The sequence below is a fragment of the Tripterygium wilfordii genome, chromosome 15 (assembly GCF_013401445.1).
Source record: "Tripterygium wilfordii isolate XIE 37 chromosome 15, ASM1340144v1, whole genome shotgun sequence".
Taxonomy (NCBI): Eukaryota; Viridiplantae; Streptophyta; class Magnoliopsida; order Celastrales; family Celastraceae; genus Tripterygium; species Tripterygium wilfordii.
Genome location: NC_052246.1, coordinates 3,098,710 through 3,119,275, shown reverse-complemented (window position 1 = coordinate 3,119,275; position 20,566 = coordinate 3,098,710). Strand labels below are relative to the sequence as shown.

The 20,566-nt window shown below is 38.4% G+C and overlaps 4 protein-coding genes and 1 pseudogene across 7 annotated transcripts; 3 read left to right on the top strand and 2 right to left on the bottom strand.

The window, feature by feature from the left end:
• The first annotated feature begins 159 nt into the window (after positions 1–159).
• On the top strand, positions 160–5,056 carry LOC120016072 (26S proteasome non-ATPase regulatory subunit 8 homolog A-like). The gene is made up of 6 exons (XM_038868652.1): positions 160–337; positions 949–1,027; positions 1,898–2,000; positions 3,482–3,745; positions 4,436–4,547; positions 4,728–5,056. Exons 1-6 carry the CDS (start codon positions 233–235, stop codon positions 4,866–4,868), a joined length of 804 nt encoding a protein of 267 aa, XP_038724580.1. The 5' UTR covers positions 160–232; the 3' UTR covers positions 4,869–5,056.
• A 983-nt stretch (positions 5,057–6,039) lies between these two features.
• On the bottom strand, positions 6,040–7,708 carry LOC120017304 (annotated as a pseudogene).
• On the bottom strand, positions 7,276–13,148 carry LOC120016883. Of its 4 annotated transcripts, XR_005472058.1 has the most exons (12): positions 12,988–13,148; positions 12,067–12,301; positions 11,902–11,985; positions 11,469–11,543; positions 11,068–11,165; positions 10,396–10,639; positions 10,132–10,200; positions 9,415–9,512; positions 8,849–9,092; positions 8,332–8,448; positions 7,531–7,807; positions 7,276–7,449 (listed from the first exon to the last, which is right to left on the bottom strand). XR_005472058.1 is itself a non-coding variant. In XM_038869849.1 (11 exons), the coding sequence occupies exons 1-11, from the start codon at positions 13,093–13,095 to the stop codon at positions 7,764–7,766; spliced, it is 1,416 nt and encodes a 471-aa protein (XP_038725777.1). In that variant the 5' UTR covers positions 13,096–13,148; the 3' UTR covers positions 7,276–7,763. The 4 variants fall into 4 exon arrangements, 3 of the variants coding, with proteins under 3 accessions (XP_038725777.1, XP_038725779.1, XP_038725778.1); XM_038869849.1 differs by having other exon boundaries at positions 7,276–7,807; XM_038869851.1 differs by lacking the exons at positions 7,276–7,449; positions 7,531–7,807; positions 8,332–8,448 and adding an exon at positions 9,187–9,311 and having other exon boundaries at positions 8,912–9,092.
• A 103-nt stretch (positions 13,149–13,251) lies between these two features.
• On the top strand, positions 13,252–16,403 carry LOC120016882 (cyclin-dependent kinase E-1-like). Its single transcript, XM_038869848.1, has 2 exons — positions 13,252–13,378; positions 14,395–16,403. Exon 2 carries the CDS (start codon positions 14,469–14,471, stop codon positions 15,900–15,902), a length of 1,434 nt encoding a protein of 477 aa, XP_038725776.1. The 5' UTR covers positions 13,252–13,378; positions 14,395–14,468; the 3' UTR covers positions 15,903–16,403.
• A 636-nt stretch (positions 16,404–17,039) lies between these two features.
• Positions 17,040–19,987, top strand: LOC120016982 (cyclin-dependent kinase E-1-like). Its single transcript, XM_038870005.1, has 2 exons — positions 17,040–17,171; positions 17,990–19,987. The coding sequence occupies exon 2, from the start codon at positions 18,106–18,108 to the stop codon at positions 19,543–19,545; it is 1,440 nt and encodes a 479-aa protein (XP_038725933.1). The 5' UTR covers positions 17,040–17,171; positions 17,990–18,105; the 3' UTR covers positions 19,546–19,987.
• Positions 19,988–20,566: the final 579 nt, after the last annotated feature.

Genomic DNA, 20,566 nt, shown 5'->3' with positions numbered 1-20,566 from the left:
AGGTTAGCAGTACTTCCAGCGTGGTAGAGTGGGCCACGATTATCATGGGCTTCGGGCTTTTTACCGAGAGGCCCATTTGTTTTGGTAAATATGACCCGGCCTACGTCGCCAATCAAAACGGGCATAAACTCGGTCATCAGTCTCCACGAAGCGATTTCTTTCTTTGCAACCACGACAGTCGAGGCAAAAGCACTGAGAGGCAGAGAGGGGAGGGAGAGAGGGAGTGGTCGTGATGAATCCAAAGCTAACAGAGGCGTCGCAGCTGTTCGAGCGTTTCAAATCTGCTCTTGTGAGGAACGATTTCGATACCTGCGCAAATCTACTCTCTCAACTTAAGGTTCACCAACTCAAAAGCTCTTAATTGTTTAACCTCAGAATCATTGATTTGCAATGTTTGTAGTTTCTTTTGGTCGCACTTTAGGTGTATATTGTATATGTGTTTGGTGGTTAATTGGAGAACGATTTTGTTCTGTGGATTGTATACGAGTTATTGTATATGTGCAAGTGAAGACTTGCTTACCGAGGGTTAATTAGGGTTTACTGTCGTTTATTTCAAGATGATATTTCTGTTTTGACAGATGGAATTTGTAATGGTAACTTGTTTATTCTCCACGACTGGGTTTTGAATTCGATGGTTTTTGCTACTTGGATTTGTAGTTTATGCTGAATTCTGTTCTTCTTGTGGATCAGAATCAGGCATTCCAATCTTGAGAGTAATATTCTGGTCATGGTGAGGCTTGATGGTTATTGTAATAGTTTAGAGCTTTAAATGGTATTAGTTAGATCTAGATAGCTTTCTGTTACTGGCTAAATGCTTGCGTACTACTCGGTGCTAAAATGTGCTGAATATTTGGCTTCTTGAAAAACCTATTCTCATGGGGTTTATGAAGGATAGTTGGCAAAGAATATTTGGCTTTCAGTTAATGTATTGCATGCACTATATTGCAGGTCTTGCTTACAAGATTCAGAAGCCTACCACCTTTATTTGAAGACACTCCAAATGCAATCCATGAATTGACATTAGCGAGTACGGTTCTTAACTCAAGTTCATTATTTTATTATTGTTGCATTCATCAAACTTGTTGAATCAGAACATGCATTAGTGCATTTTAGAGAATTAATGGAGTAAGAAGAAATAACATGAATGAGTCGTATACTGAAACAAACCTCTCTACTGACCTTCAAATGCCCAAGGGTAGACTGAAAAGAAAGCGGATAAAAACAACTTAGATATTCAATTTAACATTGACAGGACTTAGCTTCATGGATTATGCAAATGTGGTCGTTATCATTATTATAATTTTAAGTGCTTTCTCACTCTCCAGTCTCCATATGTAAGTAAACCTGACTAATCATGTCATTTTGCTGTAAATATTCAACTTCATCGTAGCGATAGTTACAAGGATTGCAAGAAAAAAGGACAGAGTGAGACTGTATTTTTTCCTTCTTTGTACAGAGTTAAAATTATTCATGTATTCTTCCTTTTTCTATACCATTAATATTCTGCATTGGCTAAAAACAGCTATTGTAAGTGCGATAACAACAAATACTAGTGTAGGTGTGAGAACACTTGCGCTCTCTAGTGTAAATGAGTGTAATCCCATCAATGTATTTATGATAAGTTGAAAATTTATGGTGAAATGAAAGGGACAATGGACCAAATTGCAATGCATTTCTTCGCAAGTGTTATTTATATATTGAGGGCAAGTACGTAGTGACAATTATAACAAAATGTCACCTTCTTACTGCCCCTTTGGAGCTAAAACCATGGTAAGCTCTTATTGCGTAGCTTGGATTTTTTGGTTTGCAAATTGTGGATGATTTGTCAGCTGTTTGTTGTTTTTTTCTTTTGAGGTATTGCTACTTGTATTCTCATTGTTTTGATGAGAACATTCAGGGGACATATATGAGCATGCAGTTATTTTGAGCATGAAAACTGAGGATCAGGATGCATTTGAGAGGGATTTCTTTCAATTAAAGCCATATTACACAGATGCCAGGTAATTTATTGACATATATGAGCATGCAGTTATTTTGAGCATGAAAACTGAGGATCAGGATGCATTTGAGAGGGATTTCCTTCAATTAAAGCCATATTTCACTTCCTTTTTTGTTGTGATGGGGGAAGGAAGGTTTAATGTCGAATTTAATGAGTGAAGTTATCTAAAAGACTTTCAAAGTTTTCTGCTTATGATCTTGCAAGTTAAGGAATCTCGTGCACACCATTTTAGTCATTTTACCAATCTATATTATCTGTGAGTATTGAAGCCTCCTCAAGTGCTCCCGTTCTGAACTGTTTTGAAACTTAATGGCAATAAGATATCTTTAGTGACTTATGATTTGTGTTCTTTGTGCCATCTAGCCTTGATGTAGATTTTAAATAGCATTTTTTTTTTTTGAATGGAAAACTTTTATTAGAAGAAGCAACAAAGGGGTGCAAACCCCAAATCACAAAGAAGAACAGTTTAAAAGATCAAACACACTTCCAGGGAGATAATAAGTCGAAAACTTAAGACAATCGAACCAAGTATCAATGAAACAGTCTAAGGAGGATTCCATGTTGTTGAATATTCTGTTGTTTCTTTCCTTCCAGATCTGCCACATCACTGACAAAGGAATAAGCTGGATGAATTTCCTTTGTTGCTTGTCCTTGCCGAAAGAACCCCAAGCTAGAAACCCTAACCCCCAAATTAGCCACAATTCAAAAACAAAAAAAAAAACCTAAATGGAACGTGTAAGGAATCTCCCTATTGCACCTTTGCATAAAATTTCTCTTTATTTCTGAACTGAACAAGATCACCTTGAATCTCTCACTTAGAGTCAGATAAACTCACCTTCCCCTCTTAGCCTCTTACCGAGTGTGCATTAGCCTCACTGAACGTGTAACGAATCTCTCCTATTGCAACTTTGCATAAATAAAAAAAAAAAATTCTCCTTTTATGTATGAGGCAAGCAAGCCTTTAAATAGAGGTTTACATTCATTGGTTTAAGAAAACATTAGGATTCCTAAACTGACTGATCTAGACAAACGTAATGACTTAAAAAAGGCCTAACTAAAAGTGAAACCTTCTCCACATAGGATTCCTTGACTCTTAGGAAAGCATATTAACAAAGAAAAACCAAATTAATGGCTTCCTTCATCAAGCCTTTTGTACAGGTGCCTCAAACCCAATTTGGGAAATGTATCTTGGTCATAATCACTGTCCAGAACAGTTCGCTAACACTTCCAATTCTCCATCAAAAGATTTTTTTGGCATATGAAATCCAAAAGATTGATGTATCTGTATGTTGTGATTATCAAATTTGTTTTGTTCAACATTCCCTTGCTTTAGTGCAGAACTGAGCATACTCCTATGATCACATTTGGGTTTGAAATCTGGTGCTTGATGTTTTGTGCTGATTAGTTCTATTCTAATTGTGTTTTTCTATAAGGTTCTTATCAATCTTATATATGTGATGATTACATTCTTCTATGGAGCAGTGGTTGCCTTCCTTCATCTCCTCAAGAGTACATATTATTAGGTCTCAACCTGTTGAGGCTCCTCGTGCAGAACAGAATCGCAGAGTTCCACACTGAATTGGAACTGCTCTCATCTACAGCTCTGGATAATCCTTGCATCAAGCATGCTGTAGAGCTGGAGCAATCCTTCATGGAAGGAGCTTATAACTGTGTGTTGAGTGCTAGGCAGACTGCACCACATGAATCTTTTGTTTACTTTATGGATCTTCTTGCAAAGACAGTAAGGTATGTTATTTTGATTCATCTTATTAAACTCGAAGAATTCTACTCAACAAAATATAAAAGGAAATATAATAAATTGAAGAAATATAAATGGAACAATTAGCCGCCATGTGAGTATGTTCATCCAGGAAGTTACATTTGTTATCGTGTTTCTCTTTTCTTGGTAAGTTTTGTTATCGTGTTTTGATTTAATTGTGAAAATTTTTGCCAGTGCTGGTTGACATACATTGTTGAGTTGTGTGATCCAGACTTGCTGTGTATTATTAACTAATTTTCTTTATTTTGTATTTGGTTCATCAACTTGTGTCAATATCATTTTCCTTGGGTGGGTTGACTATTTGACAGTATGCTATCTTATTTGTTTGGCAGTGATGATAGAGATGTAACTGATCTTAAAGAATCTCAAAACATTTGTTAATGGTTTACGCTAATTGATACGCATATATTCTCTGCAAAGCCAGGTCGTGTGTTGTATTGTTAGAATGTTGTAGTATGAACTCCAACACGAACCACAGGTCGTGTGTTGTATTGTTAGAATGTTGTAGTATGAACTCCAACACGAACCACATTTCCATAGAACCACATTTGTACTGCCCCCTTTGGGATGGTTTGGGCATGAGACACCTATACTCAAACCTTTAAAATGTGGGACTGTCTCTATGTACACTTGAAAATGTGTTCTTTCATATGCAGAGATGAAATAGCCGGCTGCAGTGAGAAGGCATATGATTATCTTTCAATAAATGATGCTCGCCAAATGCTGTTGTTTTCTTCTGACAAGGAACTTTTGGATTACATCAGGGAGGTAATGCACTTTGAACAAATCCCTATAATGATGGATTCATTTGAAAGTGGGTATGAAAGGTGGTAAAGACCTTGGAATATACAGGTTCCTTGATTCCTTGAGGGTCCACTTTACTGGCTTGTAGCTGTGGTCAGGTTTGGCTCCCTTAAATATAAAATCAAGTTTATTGCTTTATTGTAGGATCACCCTGAGTGGGAGATAAAGAACGGATGCGTGTTTTTCCAGAAGGCAAAGGAAAGCGCGCCTTGCAAAGAGATACCATCTCTACAACTTATCAATCAAACGCTGAGTTATGCAAGAGAGCTGGAGCGGATTGTGTAAGAGAGCTACTGTCTTGGCAATCAATGTTTTTTACAGTGTTGCCCATTTTCTTTTTTGATTCAGTATGATTTAGACTAGTCTTTATAGTTTATATTGTTTACTTTGATGTCATGCACTTTTCATATTTTGTGATCGATTCATCTTCGATGCAAATGCAAAACCATTTTGAAAGACAAAGAGATTTCGCAGTCACGTTTTTTTTTTTTTTTGGGCCTTTCCCCCATGAGAAAGATTTAGGGGGATTCATATTTTTATCTTTTAAATAGACTGGTCTGTAGCAGGGTGACTGCGGCACCACCAGTTTTTAAAGAAGACACCACTGTCAATGCCGACGCAAATTTGTTTGAAGTTCATTTCGGTAGTCTAATCGTAAGTTCACAAACAATGTATCGGAAAACATAACCAGGAACAGAATCAACACTGCAAGCAATCATTAAAAAACTTCGAACAGTTGAAATAGGATACTGAAGCTTCTCTTCTAGAATCTCAAGAACCAAACACGGCAAAAAAAAAAAAAAGCCAAAACCAAATCCCACCAAAACAAACACCCAAACCTTCTCTGATCTCATCTCTTGTATGCTGAACATTTCCCTATCAACATTCCCCTCCTAGACCGTCCTCCACACCCCATATGACACATAGACCCTATCTTCATCTGCCGGGACCGTCCTCCACACCCCATATGACACATAGACCCTATCTTCATCTGCCACAGTCACTGAGGTTTGAAATCTCTCCTCATCAAGGTCAATCTTGTATTATACCACTCCCTCCTCCAACTATCCCGACTTTTCAGAAACCAAAGATTTTTTGGCGATACCATCAAAACGACACCGTCCCTTCGTACAAAGATCCCATCTGCCCAAACCGAATTCTCCATAAGCAAGACCTCCCTCATAGCACCATCATCTGCGTCCACTTTGAGGCACCGTTTCGATGAGCGGATAAGACTCTGTATAGTATAAAATTATCATTTAATGAACTTATCGGGTGTTTGGACGACTTTTTAAATATTCGGGATAGTATAACTTTATACAAAAGTGATTCTTATACGATGTCGGCCATATAATATTAAAACACCTCCAACTCAGTTTTTATTTCATATAGAGCGTTTAGTATAAAAAATAACATGTCAAATGACAAAAAAGACCCTCACTCTCACTTTAATTGGGGGTAATCCAAACATATTATCACAAATCTTATACTATACAAGCCTAAAATCATATTATTTGATAGGATTAAATTATACATCAACTTATACAATGATTAAAGTATAGGATAGAAAAATTATACTACGCTATACGGAATTCCAAACGGAGCTTGAACATCTTGCCCATATTGGATTGGGCCACCAACAAGTAACCCTTGCTTAAGTAAATGATACCGTTGAGCCCGCACTCAACAACCACCGGATAACGCACGAAAAGCGGAGATACCGAGAAGATTGATGCCTCACGTTGAGCATTCCATTTTCCAGATGAAATTACTAGCCGAGTTGGTGACGAACATGTTCCCGTTAAAATCCACCGCCACGTCATTCGCTGCAGGGAGAATGGTGACGCTGTCATCGTTAGTAGGGATGCGATTGCAACTGCGGAGGTCGTAGATTGCAAGGGCATTGAGCGAAGATATTGTATTTATAGAGCGAATGACGAGGAGGCGGCCGTTAGCTTTGGAGTCAACGGCGAGGCCTAAGATTGTGGTGTTTTCAGGTAGGGAAGGATCTGAGATGGTCGTTTTAGTGACTGCAGCATCAGAGACGGAATGGATAGAGCGGTGGCGGAGGGAGTCGACGGGGAAGTGTTGAGCGAACGAGTAGAGATTTGGGGATCGGAAGTGGATGATGTGTCCTGGCAAGTGAACGGATTGGGCTCACAGATGAGGAGGAGAAACAAGTTGAGTACAACAGGCATTGATTTCACGACAGACATGCTTATATCATGGGGGAGGGGAGGGTTTCACTTGTATGCAGAGATCATCGTCATCTTCACAATTTTATGTATAAACGGACAAGGAGAATGATTGTATGGAAGTAAATCAACTTGTGCACAAGGTTCCTCTCCTATGGGTAGAGTTGGGAATACGCAAAATGTACATAGAGCCAGGCGAGTTTTTAGAAATAAATTGAACACGTAACCTCTAGATTGCACCCCTACACATGTTCGCATGTAAAGAGGATTATTGTGTACTTGTTCAAAATCCGAGATAAAAGCTTTGGCAGTCACCAATTTTGTTGCATTCTTTAGTTCCTCAGGATTCTTTGATTCATCATTAAGAGAAATAGCAAAAGCAATTGAGATACCAGAAGTAGAAGACTTGTCTTGCCATGCAGTTTCAGCCTCCACAACGTTTGGATTACTCTCTACTCATACGAATCACAGTATATGTTTGGATTAGTCTCTACGCATACGAGTCACAGTACAAGAAGATTGATCAAGAGCAAATAAATTTGAGTTCAGTAGAATAAAGTGACATCAAAGAAAATTGTAGAGATGCTAAAAAGCGTCCTAAACCCAGCCAAACAGATTCAACATTCCAGTTTCAGTATGCTTGGAGAATTGATTGCCAATATAACCAAATCCTGCAGTAGAGTTGATTTTGATTAGGATCTTGAAGTTTCTGAATATTGAAAACATAATCACGATTATTTTCACAAGTTTACATGATTGGAACAGAACGTCCCTCTACAGGACATAAGATCTGAGTAGTCTTCAAGGTCCTTATTCTCACTTGACTTGCAAATATCTAGGATTTCATTTGGTACACCATAGGCACCAAAACTTTCGACAGCTGACTATCTCCAGAAAATCTACAATGGCTGGTGGAACTTGAATATCCATATAGTTTTCAAAACTGGGGCAGTCGCCCTTCTATCAATACACCCATGAACAACACTCAGACCCCCTTAGGTCTTTGAAGAACAGACAATATTTGACAAGCTGCAAATAAAAAACTGGAAAGTCAGATGTAGGTAAAGCTTAATGCAGCAGTGTGTAGATGGAATCCATTATAACACATAAAGAACATGTCTCTAACCATGCAAGAGACGACAATGATCTTTTTCATCTATCATTTTCTTTTATTTGATGGGACCATTGACCACTTACACAATCTTTAACATGTTGGTTTGTCTATCAAAATTCAAAGCTAAGTCGACAGCATAATTGCTGCTTGCATCTTAATCATATCATAGAGTCCATTGTAAGGAACTCGAATCCTTTTTACTATAAACTACAATACCGTTTTCAAGGTTATATTAGACTCGTAATATTTTTGCATGTTGGTTTAAATATAAATTGTGAACTGACATTATAACTGCCGTTTCCAAGTAACAAAATTAGAGAGTCAATGGTAAGAATTTCAAATCATTTCATTATAACTAGGAATGCAATTGAACTAGAAATGAGAATCATTTTATTGCAGCATGTTACGTGCCTACTACAAGTGCAATTAATTGACATACCATCACGTAAAGGTTTATTTGTAGCGATATTTTTGCTTAACTTGATCTCATCTAGCGTATAGACATTAGAGTTCGAGCCTGCATCTTCCCTGGAACTAGCTCTGTTTTGAGGTTTTCCTGTGCATCAAAGGCAGAAAACTTTTAGCATGACTTTTCAAGAGCTAACTATCATCAAATGAGGAAGAGAAATAAGGACAACAAGCACAGAAACCAAAAAAAACTTGGAAGTGGAAACAAAATGCTGTTTTAGGCCTAAAATGCCATCTTTGCAATAAAATCATCCATGAGATGCATACTATATAACTTGACATTTCATTCTTATAGGGAAATGATAAAATGCCAAAAACTAATAAAGTAAAGATGGGAAACAAGTATCAAACAGAAATAATAGAGAAGATCAATGGAGTGCAGGAAATGTGAAAAGAATCAAAAAGAGGTCAACTCGGCGTTGAACATTTTAATATGAATGTACCACCAAGGAAAATGTGATATTAGAGAAACTATTGTTCATGCAAACCTTCCGCTGCATGTTTATCAGCTTCAAGACCATCCTGTTTCCTATACATTGTTCCTGGTCGGCTAACAATGTCGCATTTAGTTCCTTGAACATTCAAATCCATCGTTGGGTGACTGCTTTTTTCAGGGTCTCCAATGTCAACCAAATGCGCTTCAAATGATATGGATTCGCCAGATTTTATTATTTCATCTTTTTTAAGGAACCTACTGTTTAAGAGTTTCCTGCTGGCATCATACAGCATGACCTGAATGAGGAAAGAAAGTGCGCGTAGTCACTGAGTCCTTGTAAGGTGTAAGGACAAAAAAACAGAGGAAGAACAAAATGCAATCAGAACCAACCCATCTTCTTTTATCTGTAACTGTGTGTTTGTGCTTTTTGCGATGTATCTCACACCACAAAGAATTTTCATATATATTTGCATCTCAGACTTGTAGCTCAGGTACCAAGCAGGAAACAGTTTAAGCTGTAAATAAGAGAAACTAATGCGCAAAATTTTCTGACCATACAGGATCACTGGCTCAGTAGCTTGGCGAAAGATAAAATATCTATATATTATGGGAACCCACCTGCCTCCCCAGTGATCCACAGGTTTTTAGTTGCAAGAACCCATCATGGTACTTCTTGGCTTTTTGAGTCATTTGTGTGGTGTACGTGACCTGCCATTCTGGATTAAAGATGGAACATGTTAGCAGAGAGAAATTTACTTCTAAAGAGAGAAAGAAGGAAAGTCAACTATGAAGCTGATATACATTGGAACGAAAAGTAGAAACTGAGGAAGAGGATTTAGTTAATCAACTAGTTCAACTACATAAATTTCAAAGTATGAAGGCCGATATGATTGTAAACATCATGGAATTGCAAGTCAAAAGCAGTAGGAAAAGAGCTTTGACAGCACGCCTCTAACAGAGCCATTTTATCATATAGGATGACTTCAGTTGATTAAAAAAAATTCCAGTAAAAGCACGTACTGTTTTATGTAGGCATGAAAAGTTAATATAACCTATAATATTTATGTACACGTGACGGCTTTGGTCTTCATTAACAGAACACACACTGGGAGACAGAGTGAGGGAGAGAGCTACACATTAAAAATACACAGCAGTGTCTTTCATTGGACTATAAGAAGTGCTAAAGCATATTAAGTACAACAATTTGGTTGATTCCCAACAGTTTCTGATGCAGTGAAGGTTTTGAGATGTTCTCCTAAATTGTGTGGCACATTATATTAACTTCATGCAGTTCGTTATCTACAAAGCAGAGCCCAAGTGACGAGAGAAAATGACCTGTTATGGTAGATGTAGTATCTGAACTACTCTGTTGTACTCCATTCTTGCACTTAGTCTTCTTGAACTCTACAACAAATTAAACTACAAGGGTTAGAGGGAATATGAAAATAAATACCTACGCCATTTTTCTGACTAAGGGAATTACGATGGATTTAATAAGACCATAAATTACTTAGAACCCTCTCATTAGAATAGGAGAAAAGATATCAAACAATCACCACATATGCAATATTCTTTAAAGCTGATGTTCATGCTACGAACCTCCTCCAAGAGAATCATTACTCAGAACACAATTCTGCTGTCCAAACGTTGCTTCTCGTTTTCCAAGAATGTTGCCATTACTTCCTCGAATAACCAAATCTTCTAAGGGTTTACATTCTTCTTCAGGCTCTCCAATATCAACAATATGAGTATCGTACAAAATAGATTCACCAGATCTTATTATTTCATCTTTCTTAAGGAACCTGCTATCTAGGAGTTTCCTGGTTGCGTCATACAGCATGATCTGAAAATTGAAAATCAAATTTTCCTTTAATAATGGAAGATCTGCTACTTCATGATTGGCAATTTATAATAAACGGGTAAGTTTTTTCTAATTACGTAAATAGAGACTTAGAGATTGGCCTATAAACATTCTTTAGTAATATTGGATGGGATGTCTGACGAATGACAGCTTTTGCAAACCTCGTAGTAAAGAGGTATCCAAATAGTAAACCCAAAGATCCAAGATCCACGCAATGTAGATCCACAGCATCGTATAGGGTCTTTTCTAGCTAATATTTCCTCTAATTTTATGTTTTCATAAGTTAGTTTATTATTGGGTCTATTTTAAGATTATATGCCGAATGGTACTACTTTAATAATTCATAGATAGAAGAACAAACAGAATTTCCATAATTAGGAAGGGAGTCCATAACAGTTTTGAAAATTAACCTGCCTCCCCAAGGATCCAAAACTCTCAAGTTGTAAGAAACCATCATGATACTTCTTCGCCTTTTGAGTTACTTGTGTAGTGTACAGAACCTGCCATTCTATTATATTGGAAAAGTAAAATGCTAACTTGATTATAGATGGAGCAAACCGGGATACATCTTAAAATTTAGAAATTATCGAAGCAAAAGAAACACAATGCTTCCTGAAGAAGATACTGCAAAATTCATAAAACAATTCAGCAATTGTGATTTTGACAATTATTGAAATCTTGCAGCTGTCATAGTAACGACGTCATGTTTCCATAATGCTTCGTAAGTCCATTGAAGAGCTAAAAATTATAGCTTGGAAATAAATCAAAGTATACCTATCCACCAAGATGCATGCCAGATTCATTAGCTCACCTCTTATATTGAGTTTTGGCGTTCCAGGACTACTTTGGGGTGCTCCATACTTCTGCAATTCACTCTTCCTGAAATCTGGAATATAAGCAACTGTTAAAAGAGTGCTACCATAAGCTCATTCACGGATCAAGCTACTTATGGAATGTTGCTGTTGTGATAGGGACTGTTGGCAAGTCTATAACTATAATCTTTGTATGCTATTCCACCTCGTAGAAAGTTCAACATGATGGCAACAAATGAAGTGAAACACAAAAATATATACAAAGTTGCTCACATCTTATCTATAGAGATTAGAGACCACTTCCAAAAATAGTAGGTTACACATCAAATATGATCCATTCACATGTCCATCGCACTTCAAATTATGGTGAGTCAAAACCCCCAGTCAAGGAATATACAAAAATGTTAAGACTGTCTAAGTAGTCAAACAAACCTCTGATAAGTTTTTGTGAGGGGCTTGTGTTATTTGGCCCCGGCCGCCTGGCTATATTATTCTTGGAATTAATTGTTCTTGCTCCTGAAAGGAAAGCACAAGAGGGTGACCTGGCAAGCACTTTATGACTCTAACTCTAAACACAAACCATATTGGAGGTTTTACCTGGATCAATTGAGCTACTCCTAAACTTCTGTCCATGCATCAAACCGGGTTTTTCAGAGGTATTCTTCTCTCTGACGTGAAAACTAGAATCATGGCTAGGCTTAAGATCCCCTTCAGGATCCCCGACATCAACAATATAAGCATTGAATGTGAGTGTTTCACCAGAGCCAATAACTTCATCTTTCTTCAGTATCCTGCACTCTAGAAGATTGTCGCACTCATCATACAACTTGACCTGCACACATAATTTCAGGATCACTGGAAATAGAAAACACCATAAAATGTAGCCAACATTCCGTTCTACAGAACACTTGAGCAGTTGTCTTCAAATAAAAAGAAAAAAGAAAAGAAATAATTGAATAGAATTTACGCCATCAAACTTCTACAATTTGATGTCCAATTCTGTGACACGCTAGCTTCAAATTTTAGCCAGTTCATTGGAGAACTTAAGTTTATTTCATTAATATATCCTAGATTCACTCCAGTGAAAAACCTAATTCTTCACAATCTTAATTCAGATTGTGGTGAAACTAGCAACAACGCTACAGAAAATTACTTGCAAGTTGCAAACTTGCCAAACTAATTACCTAAGAAACACATAAAATACACGAGTATTAATTCATGTGGTTAAATTAGTAACCAATTCTACAAAAAAAAATAATAATTTAAAAGCATATGAACGGGTTACATGAATCATAACTAGGAAGCGTGAAATTAGTAATCGGTTTCACAAGTTCTTCGACAACAGATCATCCTAATTAATCGAAAATCAGTGCGAATTAGAGGAGTCTTGATCAAACATTCCACGTCCTAACTCGATAAAAAAAAAGGGAAAAAAATTACACGATTATTCGCGCAAATCACCGTCAAGACTTCACAGGAATCTAAACCAAATCGAGTTTAGAAAGCAAGAAAAGTTACTTTGTTTGCTGAGACATGAAGGTCCAAGAAGCCGTCCTGATAGACTTTGCGCTTCTGCTTGAGGTGCTTCGTGTAGGTCACGCTCCATCTTCTCTTCAGATCCTCCATCGTCTGTTTCGCCTACTTTCGGAATCCAGACAGCTTAAAAATTTAGGAGGGAAATTAAGTAAAATATATTTCTTATATAGTAAGTAGAGATTATAAAGAAGACAGTATTTCTTTTATTTCTTTTATTTTTTTTTAAAAGTTATTTATAGATCAAAGTGACGTCGTTTAACTATTTTTAGGAATTGAAAACAGCGTCTTTGTACACCAGCGATTCGTCTCTGCTTCTTCGCACCTCTGTCTCTCTTTCCTGTTCTAAGGTTCTTCTCTATCTCAAGTCTAGCAGGTACGTCATCTATCTTCTCAAATTTGGTTCAATTTTCGTTAGATCTGTGAGATTGAAAAAATCGTACTACACCAAAAAGACAGCGATACTTATCAACACGTACGCTACTGGAATTATTGAAAGTTTAGATTTGATCGCTATTGCTTAGAGCTTGATTTCGATGGTGTTCTTAGTTATACCTTTTAATTAGTTCATAATTATAGCTCAAAGCTGTGTTAGGTTTAGGTTATCGTCCAAAGAATCGTAATGGAACAACAAAACGAACTTTTTGGTTGGGCACCACTTATATTCTTACTTACTCGGTTTCGTATATTTTACAGAGGAGGGATCCCTTATTTATAGGGATCAGATTCCAGATTATTGCAGCACACCAGCACATGTTGCTCATGCTGTACTTTATTTTACATTACTTTGGAGACCGTTGAATTTTGTCTCAGCTTAAAATCTTAGATTCACTCACATTAAAAGCTGTATAATCACCATCCGCAACAGTCTTAATTAGGATGACAAGCAAAAGCCTAGTTGCAAACACAAACTGAATTAAAATGTTACATAAGTAAACTCGAATTCGGAGGTTTTTTTTTTTCCAGTATAACTTGATTTCTCTCAAGCTCAATTTGAATCTAACCAAGCAAAGCTTGAAAAGTCTGCTTATCGAGGTAGGCCTCTTTATGGAGTCACCATTTTTGGCTAATTACGTTGTCGTTTTTATTAATTTTTTTCAAAATTACTTACAACTATTTAGAACCTTAAACTTTAAATTCTTATTAGCAATCACTCTCCTCCATGATGGCATGTGGAGATTTCTGGGATGCTTTTGCGATACCTCGCTTCATTTTAGGAATTTTTCATTACTCTTCTATGGAAGTTATATGAGGTAGCACTTATAGGAAACTTATGGAAGCATTTTTCTTGGCATCGTACCTCTTTTTCTTTGTTTTTTGGCGATATTTTCAGCTGCACTTCGTTTTTTATTGATGAAGTTATCAACAGAGAATATTCTCTTGGGTCTATAGATTCAGGAGGCCTGAACTTCAAGCAAACTAGCGCAACCTTTGCTCGCAGCAGCTTATGCTGTTGTACAGTGACCATGGGAGATGGCAACACCACTAGAGGCATTGCGAATAGCAACACTACTACTGGCAACAATGAGAAGCCAGAGTGGCTGCAACAGTACAATCTGATTGGCAAGATTGGTGAAGGTACTTATGGTCTTGTATTCCTCGCAAGAACCAAAACTCCTGCCAATCGAGGGAAACCTATTGCAATCAAGAAATTCAAGCAATCCAAAGATGGGGATGGTGTTTCCCCTACAGCCATACGTGAGATAATGTTGCTTCGGGAGATTTCACATGAAAACATTGTGAAGCTTGTGAATGTGCATATCAATCATAATGACATGTCACTGTATCTAGCTTTTGGTTATGCTGAACACGACCTGTATGAAATCATTCGACATCACAGGGACAAGGTTAACCATCCAATCAATCAGTACACTGTTAAATCATTGCTCTGGCAGTTGCTTAACGGATTGAACTATCTGCACAGTAACTGGATTATACATCGAGATCTAAAGCCGTCAAACATCTTGGTCATGGGTGAGGGAGAAGAACAAGGAATAGTCAAAATTGCTGATTTTGGACTTGCAAGAGTATATCAAGCTCCCTTGAAGTCATTAGCTGACAATGGGGTTGTGGTCACGATCTGGTATCGTGCGCCTGAGTTGCTGCTTGGAGCAAAGCACTATACAAGTGCTGTTGATATGTGGGCTGTTGGTTGCATATTTGCCGAGCTTTTGACTTTGAAGCCACTATTCCAGGGGGCAGAAGCGAAAGCCATGCCAAATCCTTTCCAGCTTGATCAGCTTGACAAGATATTCAAGGTATTAGGCCATCCTACTCTCGAGAAATGGCCAACACTTGCAAATCTTCCTCATTGGCATCAAGATGTACAACATATCCAAGGGCACAAATATGACAATGCTGGACTTCATAGTGTCGTGCATCTCTCTCCTAAAAGTCCTGCATATGACCTCCTGTCTAAGATGCTTGAATATGATCCTCGAAAGCGTTTAACAGCAGCGCAAGCTCTAGAGCATGAATATTTCCGGATAGAACCTCTACCAGGGCGCAATTCACTTGTTCCTTCCCAGTCTGGGGAGAAAATTGTGAACTACCCTACACGTCCAGTTGACACAACTACAGATTTTGAGGGAACCACTAACCTTCAACCTTCTCAATCGTCTGGTAATGCAGTTTCCGGGAGCATGCAAGGAGCTCATGTAGCAACTGGTAGATCTGCACCTCGTCCAATGCACATGATGCCCATGCAAAGAATGCCACCTCAGGGCATTCCCGCATATAATCTCCAATCTCAGGCAGGGATGGGCGGTGCAATGAATCCTGGAGGCATCCCCTTGCAGCGAGGTGTTGTTCCTCAGCCCCATCAACAGCAGTTGAGAAGGAAGGACCCAGGAATGGGTATGCCTGGGTACCATCCACAACAGAAATCAAGACGTATGTGACCAGATGAAACTGATTTATTTAAGTTGACCATCTCATTTTTAAATGGGTCCAACTTTGTCATCGTGGAAAAAGAAAAAGCTTCTTAAAACTTTGTTCTGATCCGGAAAGAAGGCTTAATAGTTATTCCACAGCGTGGGAAAATGCTGATTGCGGAATGCCTTCCACGATTGATTTGTTGATCCTCTGCGTTCAGGAATGGAACTTGGTTCCATTCTCACATGGAGGAAGTCATAACAGTAAACTTATGAGGCAATATACCTATAACTTGTAATGCTTCTACCCTCCTGTGTTCCCGGTATGTATACCATCTACATGGTGTAGTTTGTTGGGGGTTTTTAGGGGAAGATTTATTTCTAAAAGTGAGTAGACTCCTTGTATAAACTCCCTTGATGCTCTGTTTTTTTGTCAATCATATTGAATGGTATGTTATTAGGGGGTGGATGACTTATATGGTTATCTGAAATAGATGAAAGTTTGAGACTTGGTTGGCAGTTACTGGATGCCACCTAAAACACGAGCAGTTTTCTTCAAATAAAGAATAAAAATGAAAGAAATCACTGTACGCCTTCAAACTTAACAATTTTGATGTCGAATTCTGTAACACGCTAGCTTCAAAGTTTTTGCCAGTTTGTCGGAGAACCCAAGTTTATTTCCTTCCTATCATCATCAATCGAGCCTTTATCCCAAAAATTTAAGGTCGACTACATAAGTCCATGAGAATATCATCGGAAATTCATCACAAACACCCCAATGATATTCTCATTTAGACTCATATTCATAAGTTTGACATAATTTTACACTGACTGTCAATTTAACGCAACCACCCTCCTTTATATTAGTTTGGGATTGCCTGTAAACGTAGGCGAAGTTTAGTGAAAAACCTAATTCTCCGCAATCTTAATTAAGATTGTGATGAAACTAGAAATGGTGCTATAGAAAATTAATTGCAAACATGCCAAACTAATTACCTAAAAAATACATAAATTATGGTTTAGCCTTTTATTTTGAAGTTTAAAGACAGAAAGGATCAGAGGAAGAATAGTTGAAACTTTAAGGTCGGTTTAGCCTTTTATTTTAAGATAAGGTACTATTTATGAACCAAAGTGACGTCGTTTAACTTAAAAACTAAAAAGAATTAAGAACAGGGGCTTTTGTAAAACAGCGATTTGGATGTCTTTTCTCTATGCTTCTTCGCATAATCTCATCTCTGCCTCTCTCTCCTGTTATACTCTCTCTCAGCGGGTTCTTCTCTAGCTCATGTCCAGCAGGTATGTTACGTATCTCCTCAATTTCGGTTGAATTTGGGCTAGATCTATGAGACTGAAAAAAATCTTAAGATACCGTAAGACAGCGATACTCATGAATACGCGCGATCCTGTAATTGTCGAAAGTTGAGAGTTGATCACTGTTGTTTAGAGCTTTGATTTCGATGTTGTTCTTAATTATAGGTTTTTATTGGTTCATGATTATTGTTCAAAGCTTTCTTTTGGATGTTGCTACCTAATTAGGTTTAGGTTACGTTTCATAGAATTGTAATGGAAAAATGAACTCTTCGGTTGGGCACTACGGTAACACTTGAATTTGTTTCAGCTTAAAATCTTAGCTTCGCTCACTTTTAGAAGCTAGCCTTAATTAGGATGACACGCAGAAGCCTAGTTGCATAAGTAAACTTGAATTCGGAGATATTTTTGTCAGTAAGCTTGATGTCTCTCGAGCGGAATTTGAAACTAAACAAGTAATGCTTGAAAATTTCTAGTGCTTATCCAGGTAGGCCTCTTTATGGAGTCACTGGATTTGGCTAATCACTTAGCGATTTTTATTAATTTTATTTCAAAATTACTTACAGGTATTTAGAACCTTAACCTCTAAATTATTATTAGCAATCACTCTCCTCCATGAAGCCATGTGGGGCTTTCCGGGATGATTTTGCGATACCTAGCTTTGTGTTTAAGAATTTTTCCGTAACTCTTCTATTGTAGTTATATGAGGTATCACATATAAGAAACTTTTGGAAGCATTTTTTCTTGGCATTGTGCCCTTTTTTTTTGCGATGTTTTCAGCTGAACTTTGTTTTTTGTTGATGAAGTTATCAACGGAGAATATTCTCTTGGGCCTATAGATTCAGGAGGCCCGAACTTCAAGCAACTCCAGTAAACTAGCGCAACCTTTGCTCACAGCAGCTTATGCTGTTGTACAGTGACCATGGGAGATGGCAACACCACTAGAGGCATTGTGAATAGCAACACTACTGCTGGCAACAATGAGAAGCCAGAGTGGCTGCAACAGTACAATCTGATTGGCAAGATTGGTGAAGGTACTTATGGTCTTGTATTCCTCGCAAGAACCAAAACTCCTGCCAATCGAGGGAAACCTATTGCAATCAAGAAATTCAAGCAATCCAAAGATGGGGATGGTGTTTCCCCTACAGCCATACGTGAGATAATGTTGCTTCGGGAGATTTCACATGAAAACATTGTGAAGCTTGTGAATGTGCATATCAATCATAATGACATGTCACTGTATCTGGCTTTTGATTATGCTGAACACGACCTGTATGAAATCATTCGACATCACAGGGACAAGGTTAACCATCCAATCAATCAGTACACTGTTAAATCATTGCTCTGGCAGTTGCTTAATGGATTGAACTATCTGCACAGTAATTGGATTATACATCGAGATCTAAAGCCGTCAAACATATTGGTTATGGGTGAGGGAGAAGAACAAGGAATAGTCAAAATTGCTGATTTTGGACTTGCAAGAGTATATCAAGCTCCCTTGAAGCCATTGTCTGACAATGGGGTTGTGGTCACGATCTGGTATCGTGCACCTGAGTTGTTGCTTGGAGCAAAGCACTATACAAGTGCTGTTGATATGTGGGCTGTTGGTTGCATATTTGCCGAGCTTTTGACTTTGAAGCCACTATTCCAGGGGGCAGAAGCCAAAGCCACACCAAATCCTTTCCAGCTTGATCAGCTTGACAAGATATTCAAGGTATTAGGCCATCCTACTCTCGAGAAATGGCCAACACTTGCTAATCTTCCACATTGGCAGCAAGATGTACAGCGTATCCAAGGGCATAAATATGACAATGCTGGACTTCATAGTGTCGTGCATCTCTCCCCTAAAAGTCCGGCATATGACCTGCTGTCTAAGATGCTTGAATATGATCCTCGAAAGCGTTTAACAGCAGCGCAAGCTCTAGAGCATGAATATTTCCGGATAGAACCTCTGCCAGGGCGCAATTCTCTCGTTCCTTCCCTGTCTGGGGAGAAAACGGTGAACTACCCTACACGTCCGGTTGACACAACTACAGATTTTGAGGGAACCACTAACCTTCAACCTCCTCAACCTGTGTCGGCTGGTAATGCAGTTTCTGGGACCATGCAAGGACCTCATGTAGCAACTGGTAGATCTGCACCTCGTCCAATGCACATGATGCCAATGCAAAGGGTGCCACCTCAGGGCATTCCAGCATATAATCTTCAATCTCAGGCAGGGATGGGCGGTGCAATGAATCCTGGGGGCATCCCCTTGCAGCGAGGTGTTGTTCCTCAGCCCCATCAACAGCAGCTGAGAAGGAAGGACCCGGGAATGGGTATGCCTGGGTACCATCCACAACAGAAATCAAGACGTATGTAACCGGAAGAAATTGATTTATTCAAGTTGACCATTTAACTTTTAAATGCGGCGAACTTCGTCATTATGGAAGAAGCAAAAGCATATTAAAACTTTATTCTGATCCAGGAAAAAAGCTTCATGGTTGTTCCACAGTGTGGGAAAATGCTGATTGTGGAATGCCTTCCATGATTTTGTTGATGCTCTACGGTCAGGGAGGAACTTGGTTCCATTCTCACATGGAGGAAGTCATAACAGTAAACTTACCTGGCAATATACTTATAACTTGTAATGTTCCTGTACTCGTGTTCCCTGTGTCTCTGTGTACTGTGTATGGTGTAGTTTCTTGGGGGTTTTTTAGGTGCAGGTTTATTTCTATAAGTGAGTAGACTCCTTGTAAACTCCCTTGGTGCTCTGTTTTTCTTATCAATCAATGGTATGTGACTGGCACGCATGTTTAGCTGAATGTTTCCAATCAACAGGGCTCACCGGGTTTACAGCCTTCTGAACTGCAGGGAAGAAGAATGAATCACCCACCTGCAAAACACTGAAAAGCAGTGGACGGACTGGCCATGAAGGCCAATTTCCAGGAGGAAGGATTAAGCATATTGAGTCAGGAGGAACTTGCTTGTATGCCGAATGGCTTCTCACCAGAGTTCGGTCAAGGCACAAACAAGTCCAGGACCAGGAGTGGTTCTAGGGAAGAGAGCGCTGAGCGGGGTAGGAACACCATAGAGGTATCTAGAGTGAACAATACCTAATTTATATTGTTGATTGAGAAAACCAAAATGCTCGAGTTCTTTCCTCAAAAGAGCGTAAGGTTTTTTGCATTGCAAAGGGTTTTTTTATATGGCATTGCAAAGGGTACTTAATTATAAGAAACAGGAATCTTGTTACTTAGTAATTAAATTCCCATCCAAAATCTAAAAAGAAAAGTAAACTTAAAGAGGCAAATTGTTACACATTTACCCCATTTTTGTTCTACAAAGTACAAAGAAAGTTATTGTTAAAGCCTAAAGGAGCTCATTTCTCCAACAGAAGATGT